The following is a 19620-nucleotide window of genomic DNA, read 5'->3' on the forward strand; positions in this document are numbered from 1 at the left end:
TGAGTATTTGCAACTTTTTCCAGTTCCATTTGCAACGTCTTCCAGTTCCATTTTCTCTCCAGGTGTCTTTTGTGTTGGTGTTGTGTTTGTCTTTTCCTCCTCTACACCTCAGTACACTTGAAAATCAGAGGTACTGATAGTTATGATAGAGGAGTTTTCATATTCAGCAGTTCCAGCTTTTCACATTCTGAGCAAGGTTATGCTGCATATTATGGCTAAATTTAACATTAGTCATTTTCTGTTGCATTCTACACTCACTGTCCACTTTATTATAAACACCTACTTTGTCAGTCCCCTATATATGTCACCTGAAAATGTTCAACCAAGAGCTGCTTATGCTACACTGACCACTTGTGGAGGGCTAGAGGATGGCTAACTCAAATTGCACATCAACACAGGGAACTATGAGCTATAAACTATTGTAGTTTCTGATTGAAACTGACCCTTGAGGGCTATAGCATAGGTCATCAGTTGGAGAACTGAATGTCAGCCTAAAAGCATTCTGCTGTACACTCTCTTAAAGGAGCATTCCAAGCTAAAACTAGCATTTAATTTGTTTGTTGGGTCATTTTGTAGCACATCACTGCACCCCTCAGCCTCATCAGTTTGTCTGTATTCACTATTTTGTATCAATGTTTTCGTCCATCAGTCTCTCACTACAATACCCAGCATGCACTATGCACAGATGGCTATGGTTATACAACCACTGGGAATACCTCTTGCTGTGATAAAGAAATCCTGGTCACTAACATAGCCACTGATCATGCAGCGTCTTAACAGTATTGTTAACTATCTGGCTGTTTTCTGTATTAGCCAGATAACACAAACATGGACGTACAGTGTCACTGATGCGAAGCACCAGCATATATAGTACCATATAGTACCCAAAAGTCCACTTCTCTCTTGTCTACAATGCTTAATAGAGCCATTCCAGCTAACGCGAAATTGTTTTCGCTCTAGTTACTAGATTGCCAGTGGCTCCCCCTTATGGACAGTCTTGTTAAATGTGAGTGATTGAGTGAGTGAGTTACAAGCTTATTGCTTACAATTACAAAAAAAAACATTTCGAACACCTCACCCTCAAAGTAGTGTTAGGTTTCAAAGCTTCATCTCAGCTTCAATGTATATCATCAGAATTTGGTTTTTCTAGTCTTTAAACCTGAAAATCTCACTCAGGACAGTGGTCACCGAACCTGGTAATGGAGATCTACCTTCCTGAGGAGTCTAGTTCCAACCGCAATCTGCCACAACTGCTAACCAGCTAATTAACTTGTTCAGAGGTCACTGGTTGGCTGGATCAGATGTGTTAGTGTTATGTAAGGGGAGGGGGCAGCATGGTGTATGCAGGCTGGAACTACACTCCGCAGGAAGGTAGATCTCCAGGAGTAGGGTTGGTGACCACTGCTCTAGGATCTACTGTGGAACAGCATTTAAAGGCGAGTAGACGTGTTTAAAACAGATGTAGCAATGGTTACCAGCGAATTTGGTCAGAGTGTCCCTTTAATACCTAACTACTTTAACTGTATATTGGGAACTGTTCTAATGTTCCATATATGTATTTGTAAGACATAATAAATCACACAGCCTGCTCTGTGGGCTGAGATGTAGCATTGGGGTTTGAAGACCCAACTGCTGGACACTCACTCTTCTCTGTCCAGTATAACCTTAGCTCTCTCTTTTTGACAGCTTCTACCTGCCCAAGAGGTTCTCCGACTGCAACGTAGAGGAGTACCACAACTTCCTAAACAGCGGCGGAGGGGCGTGTCTCTTCAATAAACCCTTTAAAGTGAGCCCCTGCCTTGCTGCTCTACTGCCCTCCTGCACTGCATCAATAGCCTTTATGGCTTAACAATACGGCTGCATTCGTTAATCACTGTCAGTCGCCAGTATCAGTGCTGCAGAAGTCTGCAATATGCAAATGAGCTCTGAAACAAATCACACTTTTTGCACACTGGGAGCATCTTGGCTAATTCCAGATATTCCCAGTAAGTGTTCTGTGGGTTTTCGATGAGTCAAGGAATTCTTGTGGTCTAACAAAAGCAAATGGTTTTGGTCAAAATAACACAAACTAACTGGACAACTTTAAGGTAATTTGTAGTTGAACCCACAGCAGTGCAGCTGAGGTTTGTTCACCAGTAGAAAGTAGAATATGTAGTACTATATGCACAACACTGTCTATATTTGATTCCTTTATATTTTTATATATATTTTAATATATATTTATATATTTTTTTTCTTTCATGTTTTACGGAAGCCCATTCCCACCAGGTGGAGGGGGGAAAATCACATCTACATTTTTCCTCTTTTTCTGTTTCTGGAAGCCGTATATCAGTTTTGACTATAGTGTCTCAAAGTTACTATGCTTAGATGATTACTTATTACTATTTTCTCAAATTTTTGACTTATGTCAAATAATGACTTTTGAAAAACTTGCACTTTGCTATTCTTTGACTCACTTTTTCCAAAATAATGATTTATTTTCTTAAAATATTGAAATATTGACTTGAGGTAATTACTTTAATTAATAGTTAAATTACTTACCCTCTCAAAATAATGACTTATTGTCTCTGAATATTAACAAAGCCGAGATAATTATTTTCTTGAAATGTTACCTTACTGCATTGAAATAATGACTTAATATCTTGAAAGTCTGACTTGCTATGCTGAAATAATGGCTTATTTTATGAAAAATGTTGTCACTATTTTGTAATAATTACTTATTTTCTTTACATTTTCACTTACTAGTCCAAAAATACTTATGAAATTATTTACTCGAAATTTTTACTGAGTATCTCAAAATAATTGAAATTTAGTCAATCATTAGGTCGACATAGTGTTTTGAAATTTTGTCCCAAAAACTCAGAATCTTCAGATATTAAGAATATCAAAATTGTGAGAAAATAAGCCATAGTAAGTAAAAATTTTGAGTAAATTAGAATTATGTTGCAATGCTATTTCATGAAAAAAGTTATTTTTGACATAATACATCAACATTTTGAGAAAACAAGTCATTATCCCCCCCAAAAGAACTATGTCAAAATTTTAAGTAAATGTTTTTAAGTCAAAATTTTGATATGCTACTGCCAGAGACAGCAAAATTATTTTAGCAGTATATCTACCTCATGTGAATGGGCTGCCATAACCACCAGAAACTAGTCTCTCCTCATCTGAATGTCCATCTTTTGTAGCTGCTGGACCCTCCGGAGTGTGGGAACGGGTTCGTGGAGCCGGGGGAGGAGTGTGACTGTGGAACCCCAGCGGTGAGGATTCTCTGGACATTCAAAACCTCCATCTCCGTCTCTCCCTGCCTGTCCAAGAGAATCGCGGACCAATGTGTTCATCTCTCTCTCTCTCTCTGCAGGAGTGTGCTAGAGAAGGAGAGAACTGCTGTAAGAAGTGCACCCTGACTCAGGGCTCTAAGTGCAGTAATGGTCTCTGCTGCAATAACTGTCAGGTATGAAATGCTCGACTGTGTGTCAGGCGTGTTTATGTGTGTCTGTGTGTTTGTAAGAGGTTTGTATCTCGATTATCTCTGTTGTTCCTGTAGATGGAGTTTATGGGTGTGATCTGCAGAGAGGCTGTCAATGACTGTGATATACCAGAGAACTGCACGGGGAACTCCAGCCAGGTGAGGGTGCTCTTACATAGACAGGATGCAACAACAATATAATAGCAAAGAACTTGTAGAGCATTTTAACACTGCTGATATATTTTTAAGAGCTTTTAAACTCGAGTTATAGGAGTTTAAAACGGCGCCTCATAAACGTCCATGACGTCTGTGAGTGCGAACAGCCAATGAGCTGCTCCTCTCGCCAACCAATCAGCACTCAGTAGCAGTTATGTTAGCATCCTGCTGCCCAAAACCCGTTTACTGTAGAAAAAAGGAAACATACAGGTGAGATTTCTTTGTTTTTTTAGTGAAATCCATCCTTTTACTTCCTAAAATTAAAGGAAAGTTCTGGTTCAGTGATTAGAAACTATTTTAACTTTTTGTTTTTAGCCGTTGAGCTCCATTCACTCCCATTAACTGAGGACTCGCTCGCGGGCGCCCTCTGCTGTTTTGCAGTCCTTTTTTTTATATAACGGGGGAAATAGGAAGTGGCCAGGCTCCACAGTGCTGAGTTATGACTTTTATTTTGCTTTGCAGTGCCCTCCAAATGTACACAAAATGGATGGCTACACTTGTGAAAAAGATCAGGTAATTAGTGTCATTTAATTAGAGTTATTTATTAATTTATTTTTAAGTATAATATTGTAAAATATTTAAATTAAAAATATTTTCAATTATTATTTATTTTTATTTATTATAATATTGAACTACTGTTTTGATTCTATTAAAATAGAGTATTTATTTCATAATTAAAATACTTTATTTTAATATTAAGTATTTAACCTTTTGAATATTTGTTTTATGTATATGTATTTTTTATTTAGTTACTTTAAATATATTTTGTGGTGTTTTAAGGTACTCTACCATAGTGTTAAATGGATAAATAAAACATAAACATATTTATACCTATAATAAAATATAAACACATAAAATTTTACGACCCTGTTTCTTGCCTCAGGGCCGTTGTTTTAACGGGAGATGCAAAACCAAAGACAGACAGTGCAAGTACATCTGGGGAGAGAGTAAGTGCTAAAATGACCAGTTAAGTGCATTAACTCTCAGCCTGTGGGTTGCTTTTGTGAGAGAATGCTCTGATGTGTATTATGCTGCTTGTATCGTTGTAGAGGCGATGTCTGCTGATAAGTTCTGTTACGAGAAGCTGAACATCGAGGGCACGGAGAAGGGGAATTGTGGGAAGGACAAGGACACATGGATTCAGTGTAAAAAGCAGTGAGTCTGAATGTCCTTCCCTGTGTTCAGTGTGATCACAGGTGTCCAGGAGAAACAAACGTGATGAGTTTTGTATGTTTTTAGGGATGTGCAGTGTGGATACCTGCTGTGTTCAAACATCTCTCCAGCACCCAGACTGGGAGAACTGCAGGGAGGCCTGACCTCCTTTTCTGTGGCCCAACACAGCGCTTCACTGGACTGCAGGTAAACACCAGTGAAGTCAGAAAACAACATAAAGTGTCTCATAAAAGTTTTGTTGAGCCACCAAGAGCCACCCAGAACAGCTTCAATGCATTTTAGCATAGATTCTACAGGACTTTGAGACTTGGAGGGATGGACTTCCAAAATATATTCCCTCAGTTGGTGTTTTAATGATGGTGGTGGAAAAGACTGTCTAACACATTGGTCTAAAACAGGGATGCACAACTCTGGTCCTGGAGGGCCGGCGTCCAGCACACGTTGGTGATTTACCTGCGCAACCACACCTGATTACACTCATCTGTTAATTGGCAGGTTTAATGGGTGTGTTTGAGCAGGGAAACCTCAAAATTGTGCTGGACACTGGCCCTCCAGGACCGGACTAGTGCACCCCTGGTCTAAAATCTCCCATGGATGTTCATTTATGTTGAGATCTGGTGACTGTGATGTTATTTACAGCATTTTTATACTTATCGAGCCGTTCAGTGACCGCTCGTGCCTTGTGGATGGGGGCATTGTGATCCTGCACAGACCACACCTGTCAGAATAGAAATGTTTCATCATAGGATAAAAGTGCCCAGTCAGAAAAACGCTGTATAGACATGCAGTGACCCTTTGCTCTAAAGGAAAAGTGGACCTTAATCACCAGCCAGGAAAATGCCCCCCACAGCATAACAGAGACACTGGGACCCTCACTGTATCACTTGTTGAAAACACTTTACATATATATATATATATAACCTTGAATCTCCAAACCTTAAATCTCCAAAATGGTAACTTTACAGGAGAAGGAAAAAACCTACTTTACTTTTAATGTAAGTCAATGGAACCAGACTTTTTTTGTGAAAAAACCGTGATGTTATGGCGAAATAACAGCGCAGTTAGAACGCTTCTCAACCAATCAGCTTGCGTGGCCGGAACCAACTGTTGTATAATAACATCTCTCATGACTATTAATGGACAAATTCAGCTGAAAATGCAACTAACTTGTAAGACCGAACTTTGGAGGTGTGGAAAAACATCCCTGCAGATTCCTTTGAACACCTGAAAGCAAGTCTCCCAAAAGGAGCGGAAGCTGTAATAAAGGAAAGGGTTGGACACACAAAATACTGAAAATCCTAAACTTATGTTTAACTGTTGAAGCTTCTGTTTAATTTTCTGTTAAATGTGTGTTTTCCGCTTTTTTCCTGATGCTGGAAAATGAATAACTTGTTCTTATGCAAACACATGTACGGTCATATACAAATGTTTGGGCACCCCCGATTAAATCACGTTTTTGTTTATTTGTTGATGTGAAAAGAAGAACACATCCACTACAGGGAACATAGTTCTGCACGTTTTAATGTACAATTAGTGGTATTTGCTGAATTTAACTTATTGGCGAAAATACATAAAATGTGGCCTGTGCAAAAGTTATCATACACGCTATATTTTAGGTATTATTTTTTGCAATATGTTAAAATAGAAATTGTGCACTAAACTTTGCAGAAAAATACCATATAATGTTAATGGTAAACGTAATTTGACTCGGGGTGTTCAGACCTTTGCGTACAGCTATATGTACACATATAAACATACAGATTAAGGCTTTTGAGATGCTCTGAAGACCAAATTTGCAGTGATGAAGTGTTTCTGAATCTGTGGAGCACTTCATAGTTCGTTATTTATTGTCAGTACACCATTTCAGCTAATGAAGGGCTTAGTGAATAAATTTTGACTTGAATCAGGTATGGGTGAAGTAAACGCTCGCTACTGTAATATCGTACTGCAAGCCTGAGAGTAGAAACCAAAGAGTCCCCCAGAGTGATCAGTTACTGATTGTTTATTTCTGTCCTTTGTGTGGCAGTGGAGGGCATGTGATTATAGATGGAGACACTGATTTGGGTTACGTGGAAGACGGCACGGCATGCGGGACTGACCGTATCTGCTTCAACCACAAATGCCTCCCAATGCAGGAGTTCAACTTCAGCACCTGCCCCGGCACCAACGACAGAGTCATATGCTCTGGACACGGGGTAAGGGTGTGCGTCTAATTGCACATTATTTCACACAATATAAATAGTTTGTTAATCATTATTTGGCCTTTTCAAAGCTGATATCGCGGAAGGCTGCAATATGCAAATAATTTCTCAGACCAATCAAGAGATATGTCATTATGCGCTGTGGGCATCCTGACCAATCACAGTTCCAGATGAGTTTCTGTGGGTGTTCTGATGAATCCAAGTGTTTTATCAAACCTGTCACCTGTTATTACATAATCGCCTAATTGCTACTGTTTGAGATGATTGCAATTGTTCGGGCTGACTGCACTCATTATCTACAGTAGGGGTGGGTAATATGACGATATTTTATTTTTACCATGATAAATTTTGTCACAATATGCTTTTCTGGGTATATTGTTGATATCGTGAGTACTTAAAGAAAACTGACTAACTGCATGTTTCATTACATGCTGAGCATAATTAGGCCTGTTTAGTTGTATTTAGTGCAGTGCAGTTTGTAAAGCATTGAATAAAAATCAATGTAGCTGTAGGTTTATTATTATTATAGTATTTTCAATTGTGGCACTAGAGGCTCTATTTTGTCTGTTAAATCTCTGAAAAACTATGTATTGTGATGCCTATTGTGTATTAAAAAAAATCTCTTGAAGTATCGTATACCAGTATATTTCAGTCATCTTATGCTGCAACAAACAAAATGTCAGTTGGCTGATTTCAGACAAATAAATGCCAAAAAGCAGTGAAGGCATTCATTGAGTCATGAAAACAACAAAAAGTTCTACTAACTTCTAACTTGCTGCGCTAATGTGTTTTCAGACGGCCCCTGTACCACCATGGTTCACTGGGGGATTGAAAACTGCTGATGTAGAGCATCTATCCATAATTTCTGTGTAGACGTTTGTGTCAATGTGTGCACACAACAGTTTTCCACAGTAAAGTCAGGGCTAAGTAAACACACAGCTGTCACGTAAAGTGGCTAATCAGCCTATGTGGCCACATCAGTCTTATACTTTATTAGTTGCAAACAGTGAAAAAGTAAAGATTAAATTGTTGATCACAATTATTTATATGACAATATAAAATAATCAGCCAAAATGTCATGATTGTGACAAATCTAGTGTTCACACGATCCAGCAAATGTAAATAATTTTGATCAAGATACTGCAGGTTGGTCTATGTCACATCAGGGGTTAACCAGTATTTTAATTAGAGCTGTCAAAGCAAATGTTCTAATAGTGTGTTAATCCAGTTTTTAACGCCACTCATTTTTCTAGTGCCCTTCAAACCATCCGCAGTAGTGCAGGCTAAAGTCTAGCTTCTTGTGCAGTATATGTTACTATAATAGGTTGTAGCCCTCGGGTTCAAATACAACTTTTAAATGTCTGTTAAACCAAAGCCTTCAGCAGACTATACTGGACAGTGATCACAACAACTATGTATAAATCAATGAGCAGCAAGCTAACAAAAGCAACAGCAAAGTGAAATATTCCCACTCAAGAGGCTTCACTGTAACAAGAATATGTGAGCTGTTTGTACGAGAGCGAGAGGCTACAGTTGAGGTGTTGGAACTACTTTCACTTTCATGTTGTGGTTTATGTGAACCCTGAGTTCACACAATGAAAATGATGTTATTAATTAGTTATTATTTTGTCCACTCCAACAGCTATAACAAAATGCACTGCTTTTTAAAAATCTTTCATTAAGGTGGAATCTGAGCAAATAAATGCAGTTAATCATAATTAATATAGATTCATTGTATATCACTGTCTCATTATCTAGCAGTACAGTATTTTGTCATACTTGCAAACTCGTTGCCTTTTGATGAAATTCACCATTTTGTATGAAGGGAATCCCTTCTGTCCCCTAAACTCAGCAGTGCAGCAGGTCACAGTCATTATTCAGGGAACCCACAAGACAATATTTATTTTTTGGCCAATCAGAAGGAAGATAATCCATTAATTTCTGTGGGCTGTAGTAACTATGAGAGCTGAACAACTGTCTGTATTGAAAGTGGCAACCACTGGGGTCCAAGCACCCAACATAAATGATGGGTTTTTAGAATGTCTTTTATTTATAATGGGTGTGGGATGTCGTACACCCTGACCTTTTGCCCTTCCGTTGCTATGGTTAGCCACAGATTTTTAACAAATGAATATGTGTGTATATATATACACACTGTATTTACCTCAGTAAGAATTTTATGTTAAAATCATTACACTTTTGTCCTAGGAGTGATGCTGCCATACTCTCTTACAAGGGATTGATTTCTTATCTCACCTTTTTCACTGCTCATGACTTTTCATGTGTGATAATGTGCAGTCCTCCATTTCCTGTTTGTTGCACTAATGAATTTAAACGTGTGCCTCTACGTCGGTTTGCGTGTGGCACATTGCAGGTATGCAGTAATGAGCTGAAGTGTGTGTGTCACCTGGGCTGGGCGGGTGAAGACTGTAACTCCACATCTCCTCTCAGCTACCTGGTGGTGGGACCCACAGCCACGTCCTCAGGTAAAACCCCCCATCCCACATCTCACTACCTTTCTCTGCTCACTGTGCGGCTGGAGATATTTAGCTAGAGCTTGACAGATCAGTGAATCGCCTTAAAAGTAAATTGCCCTAAAAGTGCAGAGCAGGTATATTACTGTTTTAAACAAAGTAGCTTATGAGCGCATAGCTGCACACATTGTCCATTTTATCAGCTCCACTTACTATATAGGTGCACTTTGTAGTTCTACAGTTACAGACTGTAGTCCATCTGTTTCTCTGCATACTTTGTTAGCCCCCTTTTACCCTGTTCTTCAGTGGTCAGGACCCCCATGGACCCTCACAGAGCAGGTACTGTTTGGGTGGTGGATCATTCTCAGCACTGCAGTAACACTGACATAGTAGTGGTGTGTTAGTGTGTGTTGTGCTGGTACGAGTGGATCAGACACAGCAGTGCTGCTGGAGTTTTTAAACGCTGTGTCCACTCACTGTCCACTCTATTAGACACTCCTACCTTGTCAGTCCACCTTGTAGATGTAAAGTCAGAGACGACAGCTCATCTGCTGCTGCACAGTTTGTGTTGGTCATCCTCTAGTCCTTCATCAGTGGTCACAGAACGCTGCCCACAGGACGCTGTTGGCTGGATATTTTTGGGTGGTGGACGATTCTCAGTCCAGCAGTGATACTGAGGTGTTTAAAAACTCCAGCAGCACTGCTGTGTCTGATCCACTCGTACCAGCACAACACACACTAACACACCACTACTATGTCAGTGTTACTGCAGTGCTGAGAATGATCCACCACCCAAACAGTACCTGCTCTGTGAGGGTCCATGGGGGTCCTGACCACTGAAGAACAGGGTAAAAGGGGGCTAACAAAGTATGCAGAGAAACAGATGGACTACAGTCTGTAACTGTAGAACTACAAAGTGCACCTATATAGTAAGTGGAGCTGATAAAATGGACAATGAGTATAGAAACAAGGAGGTGGTCATAATGTTACGCCTGATTGGTGTATATTTAGTATTTAATTCAAGTATAGTAAATATAGATAAACAGCTCAAATAACAATAACTTTGTTGACGTCCACACATTTATGGACTTGACTGAATAGAGGGGTTAGGTATTGGAACACAGTGCACCACTACAGTGCTTAACTAAAGCACAATGAAGAGAACACATCCTATATGCATCAGTATGTGTATTTAGGCTCCACAGAGCATTTTCTCATCTGTCTGTTGTTACTTTTGATTTCTGTTGTCATATTCATGTTGGCCAGTCATGCGCATTTCCACACGGTCGAAATTGTTTTCCTTTTTCTTTCTGTTTCTTTTCATAGCTTTCGTTTTCACGCACTCATTCTTTGTCGACAGGCTCATGTCTTTTGCTGGAGTTTCAGTGAGGTCAGATTTGAGTTCTTCTTCGTTGGGTGTTTGTCTTTTTCCCCCCTTTTTTCTTTGTCTGTGTTTTTTACCCCATGAATACACTCCTTCCTTTTCTCCATTGCTGGTTTCTCCATTCTAACTCTTTGCACTCTGTTTGAGGTGACTCTGTGTAATGTTGGTGGTGTTATTGAGTGCGGTGTTGTGTCTGGTCTTTTCCCAGTTTTTTTTTCCCTAACTTTCTTTCTTTCTTTATATTTGATGTATTTATGTATGTAGTTATTTTTATTAATTAAGTGCAGTTAAACCTATGTTGTCATTTTGCATTACTTTGCATTTGTTTGCAATAATTCTGTTGGGGTCAGTATTTAATGTATAATATATACCAAATGCACCAATATTATTGTAATCCAGGGCAAATCAAATAAAGCCCGGCTACTCAAAATTTATTCTTATCAGATTTTAGACTTTGGACAGCACATCTGGAATGTTGTTGGAAGTAGTTGTAGCAAATGTGCTCTTTGTTCGCTTTTATTTTTGGAAGCCCATTCCTGCCCAGCTAGAGGAGAAAAATGTCACCCAAGATGTTTTTTCTCATTCTCATTTTCTCATTTTTTGACTCAGTGTTGTTTTCTCAAAATGTTGACTTATCATCTCAAAAATAATGGCTTGGTATCTCATGATAATGACTCACTGTTGAAAAAATTACTTATTGTCAAAAAAATAGACTTATTATGTCAAAATAATGAATTCATGACTTGTAATGTCTTGCTTTGTCAAAAAATTGACCGTTTTTTCTCAAAATACTGACTTACTATGTCAAGACAAAGACCTGTTCTCTCGAAATATTGACGTACTATGTCAATACTATGTCAATCTAAATAACATAATATCTATGTTAATTAGATATTAAGTCAGTATTTTGTGAAAATTAGTCATTATATATAGGGATTGGGATATGGGATATGGAATTCCACATTTTTTTATTTTCTGAATGAAAGTTAACACTTCTTCTATAGGGGACTTAAATATGGCATTTTTATACAATTTCAGTTCAAAATTTCTATTTATTTGCTTAACATATAATGTGCCATAACTTCTGCACAGACCACATTTTATTTTCTTTCCCCAATATGTAAAATTTAGCAAATAAACAGTACTTTTGCATTTAAATGTGCAGAGTTGTGTTCTTTGTAAAGAATGTGTTAGAAAATCAACGTCATTTGACCAGGGGTGCCAAAACTTTTGTGTATGACTATACTGTAATCTCTGAAAAATGTTTTTTTTTAGGCAGCTTAATGAAAAAATGTTACAGGAATGTTTCAGAAGTGCCAGTGAGGCTAACAGTCAGTGAAAACTTGCTGGAATCAGTTAGTATGACTTTATTAGCATGTTTGCTATCAGCTTACATTGCCTTATTAGCAACGTTAGCTTTCTGGTTAAATGGAACTCGAATGGAGTTTTTAGAGTTTTTCAGGGTGTTTCTCTGTCTTCCAATCTCCTCGGATCCGCTCGATATGAAACATCCAGTGATGTTTTACTTTCTGTGAATGACAATAATTCCAGTTGTTGGGTTGTTTTTCTGCCCGGTCTTCATTGAGGTTGGTGAAGGTGTTTAAAATGGCACTCTTCTTGGTAAAGTCAGCGTTGTTGTCCTGTCTAACAGTTGACCAACCCTGCGGTTAGTTCTATCAGATGTGTGAGTTGTTGTTTTTAAAAACACTTAATTCATCTATGATTGCTAACTTTAGCAGTAGCCCTCGTTTGTCTTGAGGAGTGTGTGTCCGTGTCCGTTGCTGTCTTGTCTCTGGAGTAAACGTGGCCTCTTTTTCCTGGCAGGCATCATCAGTACCAACATCATCATCGGAGCTATCGCTGGATCTATTCTCGTCCTGGCCCTCATACTGGCCATCTCCGCATGGGGCTACAAGTGAGAGAGACACGCCGGCACACACAGATACAAATACTTGAAAAAAGAACTGTTGGTAAAGCTGAGAAATTCAGCTTATTCTGTTCTGTTAAATAATTTTAAAAGAAAACTATTAGAAAAATGATCAAAAACACGTCACATTTTGCCCATCAATGTCAAGGGTGCCAATAATTCTGCAGGGCAGACTCTGCAGGTGTATGTAGCTAGTAATACCCCACCCAGGGGCAATAATCACTGACAGTCTACAGACAGTTTGCACAGATGGAGGCAATCAGTTTAACAAGTTATCTTCTAAGAACTTTCATGCAAATGAACACATGCTTTGTTATTAACATGAGACCAACGATAACAATGTAACCCTGTTTTGCTCGTGTGCTTTTTGTATAGAAGTCTGTTTCCACCAGTTACACAAAAAGTTATGTTCACAATAGTTTTTCCCCTTTTCTAGCAGCAGTGTGTCCATATTTGTACCTTATATGTTGTAAGTTTGACTTTTCATCTCAAAGTAATGACTTGTTTTACTGATAATTTGACTTAGTAAGACAAAACATTGGCTTATGTCAAAATAATGACTCTTTCTTGAGACTTAACTAGTTGAAATAATGGCTTTCGTTGAAATAATCACTCACTTTCTTGATGTTTTGACTTACTAAGTCAAAATAATGACTCAGTTAAACTGACATGATAGAACTTAAAATAATATTTGCCTTATGACTTATGTTGAAATAATGACTATTTTCTTAAGATTTTGACTTTTATGTCAAAATAATGTTAGTTAATTCAACATTTTTTGAGAGATCATAATTTGAATACTTCTGTGAATGACAGGTGACTTTTTTCCCACCTTGCGGAAATGGCTTTCCATTAGAAGCGCATCTCTGAGCACTAACAATGGCAGCCGTGTTAAGCTCCAGAAATGAGACAAGCTTTTTAAGGCATTAAATCGAGCACATAATCATAATCAGTCAGTAATTACTGTCAGCCTTTGTAAACTGTGTAGTTCATTATAATATAATTATAATCTCCTCCAGTATTTTGCGCTTATAAAGGCATTGCATACACACTTAAAAGGGTCTTCAAGGGTTCTTTAGTAAAGGCAATGGATCTGTTTAGAACCATGGGTTCTGTGTAGAACCATTTGCATGCTTAAATGATTCTTTGCATGGTGAAATGGTTCTTTAGATTGAAGGAGAATGTGTTGTATGGGGTTCTATATAGCACCAAAAAGCTTGCCATTGTAATAATAGCGAAAAGTTTTTCGGTGTTGTTCAGAACCAAAAAAGGTTCTATATGGAACAACACATTCTCCATCAGTCTGAAGAACCATTTCACCATGCAAAGAACTATTTATGCATGCAAATGGTCCTATATAGAACTCATGGTTCTATATAGAACCATTGCCTTTACTGAAGAACCCTAGAAGAACCATCCTTTTTAAGTGTGTAGGCCAGAGGTTGGCAACCCAAATTTTAGGAGTTAAGGAGAGCCATTTTCTCCTTTCAGTAAAAATCAAACCACTTTGAGAGCCACAACATCTTACGTCCATTTTACTACCTTGGCTGTAAATCTGTCTCATGCAGTCTTACTTTGCTCTGCTTTAAGCTTTAGCTCAGCTGTAGCCGCTTTTCTCGCATCTCCGGCAGGAAACTTTTCCACAAAAATAGAATAGTTTCTTGTAAAATGTCTCTCAACGTTCAACTTTTTTTCGAGGCTGCTTCTTGTTTGAATTTTCTCATTCCACCTTAAGTGGCACTAGAATGTAACTGCTGCACCAATTAAGGTGGAATGGCAAAATTCAAACAAGAAGTCGGTGAGTGAGAAGCGACTTCAGCTTCACGACTTCAGTGTTTGACAGTTTCTCGTTGCAGATTAAACATATGAGGAAACCAGCTGGAGTGATTATAAACAAATCCGTTCAGCTCCAAATGATCAATGTTCGTCTTAAATCGTTCTCTTTTCTGTTTCGTTAGCTACTAGATAGGTGAGATTCTTTTCTGCGGTGACCAGCAGTCTGTGCGCCAACCTTCAGGGTTCAAGGGTCAATTAGCAGTTCTACATTAACTCCAGTGTTTAAGACCATTTATTGTTAAACTGTGTTGAACGATCAGCAGAGCTTTATTTTACGGCAAAACAGGATTATTTTATTTTTAACTAAAAGTACAATTCTGCTGTGGAGCTGCAACAGGGCAGTAAAAGCCACCTGTTGCCCGCTCCTGGTGTAGGCAATGAGGCACAAGCATGAAATAGCAGCAGTCACCGCTTCGATCCTTTTGTAGGGCTTAAAGGCCTGTTGCACCGATGTAGTAAATCACACAACGTTAGTAGACCAGATACTGAAGTGATAAACTCTTGAATGCCCTGTTTTCACTGTCTTTTTTTTCCCTTATGCAGGAGCTACCGACAGCGGCAGTATGCAGAGTCTGAAGTGCATCGAAGGTTCTGCCGGTAAGTTGTACTTTTTCTTTTACCTCTCTTGTGCGTTGCTTATGCCTATGTTTGTTATGAAACATCTACTATAGTGGTTCACAGCCTTGGCCCAACATGTATTTAATGTAGAATACATGAACGAATCAGCTCATTAACAAGCTTCTCCTGAGTTCAGGTTGTGTGTTACACACTAAAGGTAAACACTAAAATGTGGAGTACTCCAGGTCCAGGCTTGAGAATCACTAAAGCGTTGGGTTCACTACGTGACTTTTAAAGTCTGAACAGATTATAAAAGACTGTATTTCACAGTCTGGCTGTTTTTTTTGGGGGGCGACTGAAATATTGGGGAGCCACAATAAACGATTAGTGATCAAACACTACTCAACTTTTAAGCTGCTGCTGAACCGAACGGAGCAAACTAAAGTCACACAAACTCATTCATTCTCCCGTTACCAGGAGACCCAAATAAACAAAGACAGAGATGCTGCTGCTGTTTTCTCTGTCGTTTTCACTGACGCAGTAAAGAAGCAGTAGATAAACATGTTAAAGAGGATCATGGATTTAAAAATGTGACCAGTTTGGTATTTTTAGAGTTTTAGAGTGCCTTAAACTCAGCTCATTAAAAAGCTTCGCTCCACATGTGAGAGACTTTTTGCCATTTTTCTTTGTTTACTTGCTGTATTTTCTTCTTTTGCGCTCTCAGTCTTCATTGGCTGTTGAAGGACTCTGTTAATAAAGTCACTGATCAGTTTATTCTAGATTTCGAGTCAGGTCGAAAAAATCAAACATGTTTGATAAACTCTGACTGACTAACTTTGTTGCTCATATTCTCCAGGCAAATGCCGGCGGGCGACTACGTGAAGAAACCGGGCGATGCCGACTCGTTCTACAGCGACGTTCCGCAGGGCGTGAGCTCCAACTCAGGCAGCAGCTCCAAGAAGAGGTCTGCTTACCTGTCCCACCTGCAGATCTACACCTCCATCCCCTCCATCAGCCAAAACATCTCACTGTTCGGCTTCAGGTGTGCACCTGTGTCCACCTTCATCCTCATCTTCATCCTCAGTCAAGAGCAGCACACAACCCTCTGTTTAAAAGCCTACGTCTAAAAGTGAACAGTACAGTTTGTCAAAAGCAGCGCTGCACAGTCACTGCAGTCTTTTCCAGTCACACATTTTTGCAGCTTCCCTGTTCCAGCACAGCAATTCAAATCATAAAGTAATGATCAAGCCATTCATGTTCTTATTATTCATAGGGTAAAAATGAGGCTGTACGTAAAGCCCCCCAGCTGTCGAACCACCAGGTACAGGGATGTCCACGTCCCACGTCAAGCATCAGAAACAAATCAATGTCCCACAAAGTAATCATGGAGGACAAATTAGGTTATTATATTATTTTTATTTATTTACTTTTTATGTTTTTTTTTTTAGTTTAAGTTGGAACACCCCTGGTCAGTTTACATGTTTTGTTGACTTTCTAAGTAAAAAGAAGTTATTACTGCCTCTACAGAGAACAATATGTCATTTTTTTGCAAATTTTAGTGCACAATTTTTATTTACTTGTGGCTTTTAACATAGTGGAAAAAATTAACACAAAATTTAAAATGGTCACAATATGTAAATTCAGAAAATAAACACAAAAGTAATTGTTCATCAATATTTGTTTGTTTTCACTTTTAAAAAAATCAACAAAATGTAATGTGACCAGGGGCACTCAAACCTTTGCATATGGCTGTATGTATAACAGATGAATACGAAGTGACCCTTATCAGTCCCACAATGGGGAAATTTCACCTCCGCATTTAACCCATCCGTGAAACACCACATACACACTAGTGAAGACACACAGTAGGGGGCAGTGAGCACACTTGCCCGGAGTGGTGGGCAGCCCTATCCGCAGTGCCCGGGGAGCAGTTGGAGGTTAGGCGCCTCGCTCAGGGGCACCTCAGTCACGTACTATCAGCTCAGGGGGTCGAACTGGCGACCTTCCGCTCGCAAGGCTGAGTCCCTAACCTCCAGCCCACGACTGCCCCCATAAATATGTATTCATGTAGTCTGGATTGTTTTTAAAAGTGAAAAATCAAACTAATGTGTAGGTGTCAGGTGTCGAAGAGAAGAACGTAAGTCTAGAAGAAAAGAAATTAAATGCTAACACTTGTATAACGACATTTTTCTCAAAACTAAAAGACTGCTAATCTAACCGGAAAGGAGAACCTGACCATCTTAAAACATCCTACACATAAACAGAAAGAAATGAGGGATGAACAGAGCTACATGCTCCCACTCGTACACGTTCACTGTCCAGTATACAGATACACAAAGGTTATTTTCTGTTATGGACAAATAGCATCTGACTACAGCTCAGCACAAGCCTGGCAGATGGCAAAAAGCACGACACTAAGCAGCCAAACAACCCCATGCTGATCCTCCTTTTTTCTGTAATGTAGCGCCCTCTGCTGGGACTGATCACGCTTCTCCAGGCTGTGCTCCTAGTAAAGAGACAGGAACAAAGAAGCCCAGTTCTAAATGACACTCTAAGCCCTGCGTACTTTCTCAAAATCCACGCTTTAATAACATCAATGACGTTTAGATCTGTAGACCTCGAGGGTGTTTGGTTTAAAAGTATGCATTTCTGCATGTGCCGCATGCAGCATATCGATTGTACTTTGTTTTTGTTATTTTTAATGAGCTACTTTGCTTACATACAGTGGCTCAATCCAGATTACAAGTTAATATAATACGTTAAATAATAAACAAATACATTTTTCCTTACATCTGAACATCTTCCTCTGATCCTTGCCTGTATCTTGCCTGAATTTTCAGCAACAAGACTGGCTAAGTCCTCTGTGAATGCGCCATTTGGGACTGGGCTATAGATGTGCAGGCACACGGCCAGTGCCAGTTCTACCTAATAAGCAGCATAAGCAGCTGTTCAGGGTAGTGCAGCCACCAGGGGACTTTCTAACATCTTTTAGGTCATTTCTATAACGTTATGTAGTCTAAAGTGCTGGAGTGAGGAAAAAAAGTGACAGTCTCAAAAAGAATGGATACATCTGAAGTGGAAAAGCAGAAAATATGAAGAGAAAAGGCTAAAAGATGAAGTTTTTTATGTTTATTCATTTAGTAGAGTTATTTGGATTTGGATTTTTGCAGGAAATCAAGAAGTAGTCCATCTGGAGTCCAGGAAGCACAACTTTGTTTTCTGACAGAGTTCCTGACTGAGTTTCAGCTTCATTAGCATTCAATTGTCAGTAATACGCAAAGTAGCCTGTTAAACATTACTGTATAATATAGACCACTTGTGGTCACTGTTACATCAGCCAGCAAAGCACCCCAAAATTCCTTGTTACTGAGAACATTGTTGCCGTTTTCTTGTTTACATGCACTTAATAATCCGATAACTGCAGAAAATCAGATTTTGTCAGTAATCTGATTAACGCATTTACATGCACTTGAGTAATCAGAAAATGGGAAAACTCTAGGTCTACATGAGTCAGACAGTAATCAGATTTCTGCTTTGCAACCAGCCAATAAACTCACAGAAGAAGACGTGATGAAAACATAACATATAACTCAAACTTGATGCCCCAGCGTTTTTTTTAAAAACATTGCATCACTTTACCTGAAAATATGAACTTGCGTGAAGTATGTATGAATGTATTTGGTTTCAGCGTCGCTACAAAAGTGTGTTGCTGCGTCTTGTGGCAACACTGCTCGCTTATTTCTGGTACCGCCGTCTGTTTTCGCACATGCGCAGACTGAGAAATCCGAAAGAAATCAGAGTAAGAGTTCACATGCACTGAGAAATCTGATTACTGAGCTGAAATCCAGCTCTCTTTATTGGATTTCTTAATCAGATTTCAAGACATTACTCTGATATAAGAAATCGGGGTACGCTGTTTACATGACCGTTTGGATATTCAGATAACTGCAGAAATCTGATTATGATTGGATTATTGAGTGCATGTAAACACACTCACTGACTCAACTGCTGACGAGTTGAATCGGGTGTATTTAGAGAATGTAACACAGTGCAGCGCCCCTCCATAGATGAATTAAGAAGGTATTAAGGTGCTGTACTGACAGGACTGTAGACAGCAGACAGTGAAAACACTGTGAATTGTGCACATCATTTTAGAAAAGACAGCACAAAGTTTGATCATTTGAGGTCTTCAATTATGGGAAATAAATAAAGGTCTAACGAAGGCCCTATAAAGTCTTATGAAAGAGGGATTCCTCTGCTGCTCTGACTCTCTGTCCCCTGCTGCTAGTTTCTGTTTCCTGCTAGAATTGTGATAACCCTCTCCTCTCTCTCTCTCGCTGTGAGAGTAAACACAGCAGGTTATGGTATCAGCCGAGTAACAG

General features: G+C 39.1%; 1 protein-coding gene across 2 annotated transcripts in view; it reads left to right on the top strand.

Moving 5' to 3' along the window:
• The window catches only part of adam22 (ADAM metallopeptidase domain 22), a 104044-nt gene that overhangs the window by 70162 nt on the left and 14262 nt on the right, over positions 1 to 19620 (top strand). Inside the window, exons 12-24 of one of the 2 annotated variants that reach the window (XM_036558948.1) lie at positions 1687 to 1786; positions 3189 to 3260; positions 3362 to 3454; positions 3548 to 3628; positions 4148 to 4198; positions 4569 to 4632; positions 4735 to 4840; positions 4925 to 5044; positions 6885 to 7053; positions 9434 to 9545; positions 12742 to 12832; positions 15224 to 15277; positions 16095 to 16202. In XM_036558948.1, the coding sequence (XP_036414841.1) occupies positions 1687 to 1786; positions 3189 to 3260; positions 3362 to 3454; positions 3548 to 3628; positions 4148 to 4198; positions 4569 to 4632; positions 4735 to 4840; positions 4925 to 5044; positions 6885 to 7053; positions 9434 to 9545; positions 12742 to 12832; positions 15224 to 15277; positions 16095 to 16202 (1221 nt within the window). Of the gene's footprint in view, positions 1 to 1686; positions 1787 to 3188; positions 3261 to 3361; positions 3455 to 3547; positions 3629 to 4147; positions 4199 to 4568; positions 4633 to 4734; positions 4841 to 4924; positions 5045 to 6884; positions 7054 to 9433; positions 9546 to 12741; positions 12833 to 15223; positions 15278 to 16094; positions 16281 to 19620 lie in introns of both variants that reach the window. The other variant, XM_036558949.1, reaches the window with a different exon arrangement.

The sequence above is a fragment of the Colossoma macropomum genome, unplaced genomic scaffold (genome assembly GCF_904425465.1).
Source record: "Colossoma macropomum unplaced genomic scaffold, Colossoma_macropomum, whole genome shotgun sequence".
NCBI lineage: Eukaryota > Metazoa > Chordata > Actinopteri > Characiformes > Serrasalmidae > Colossoma > Colossoma macropomum.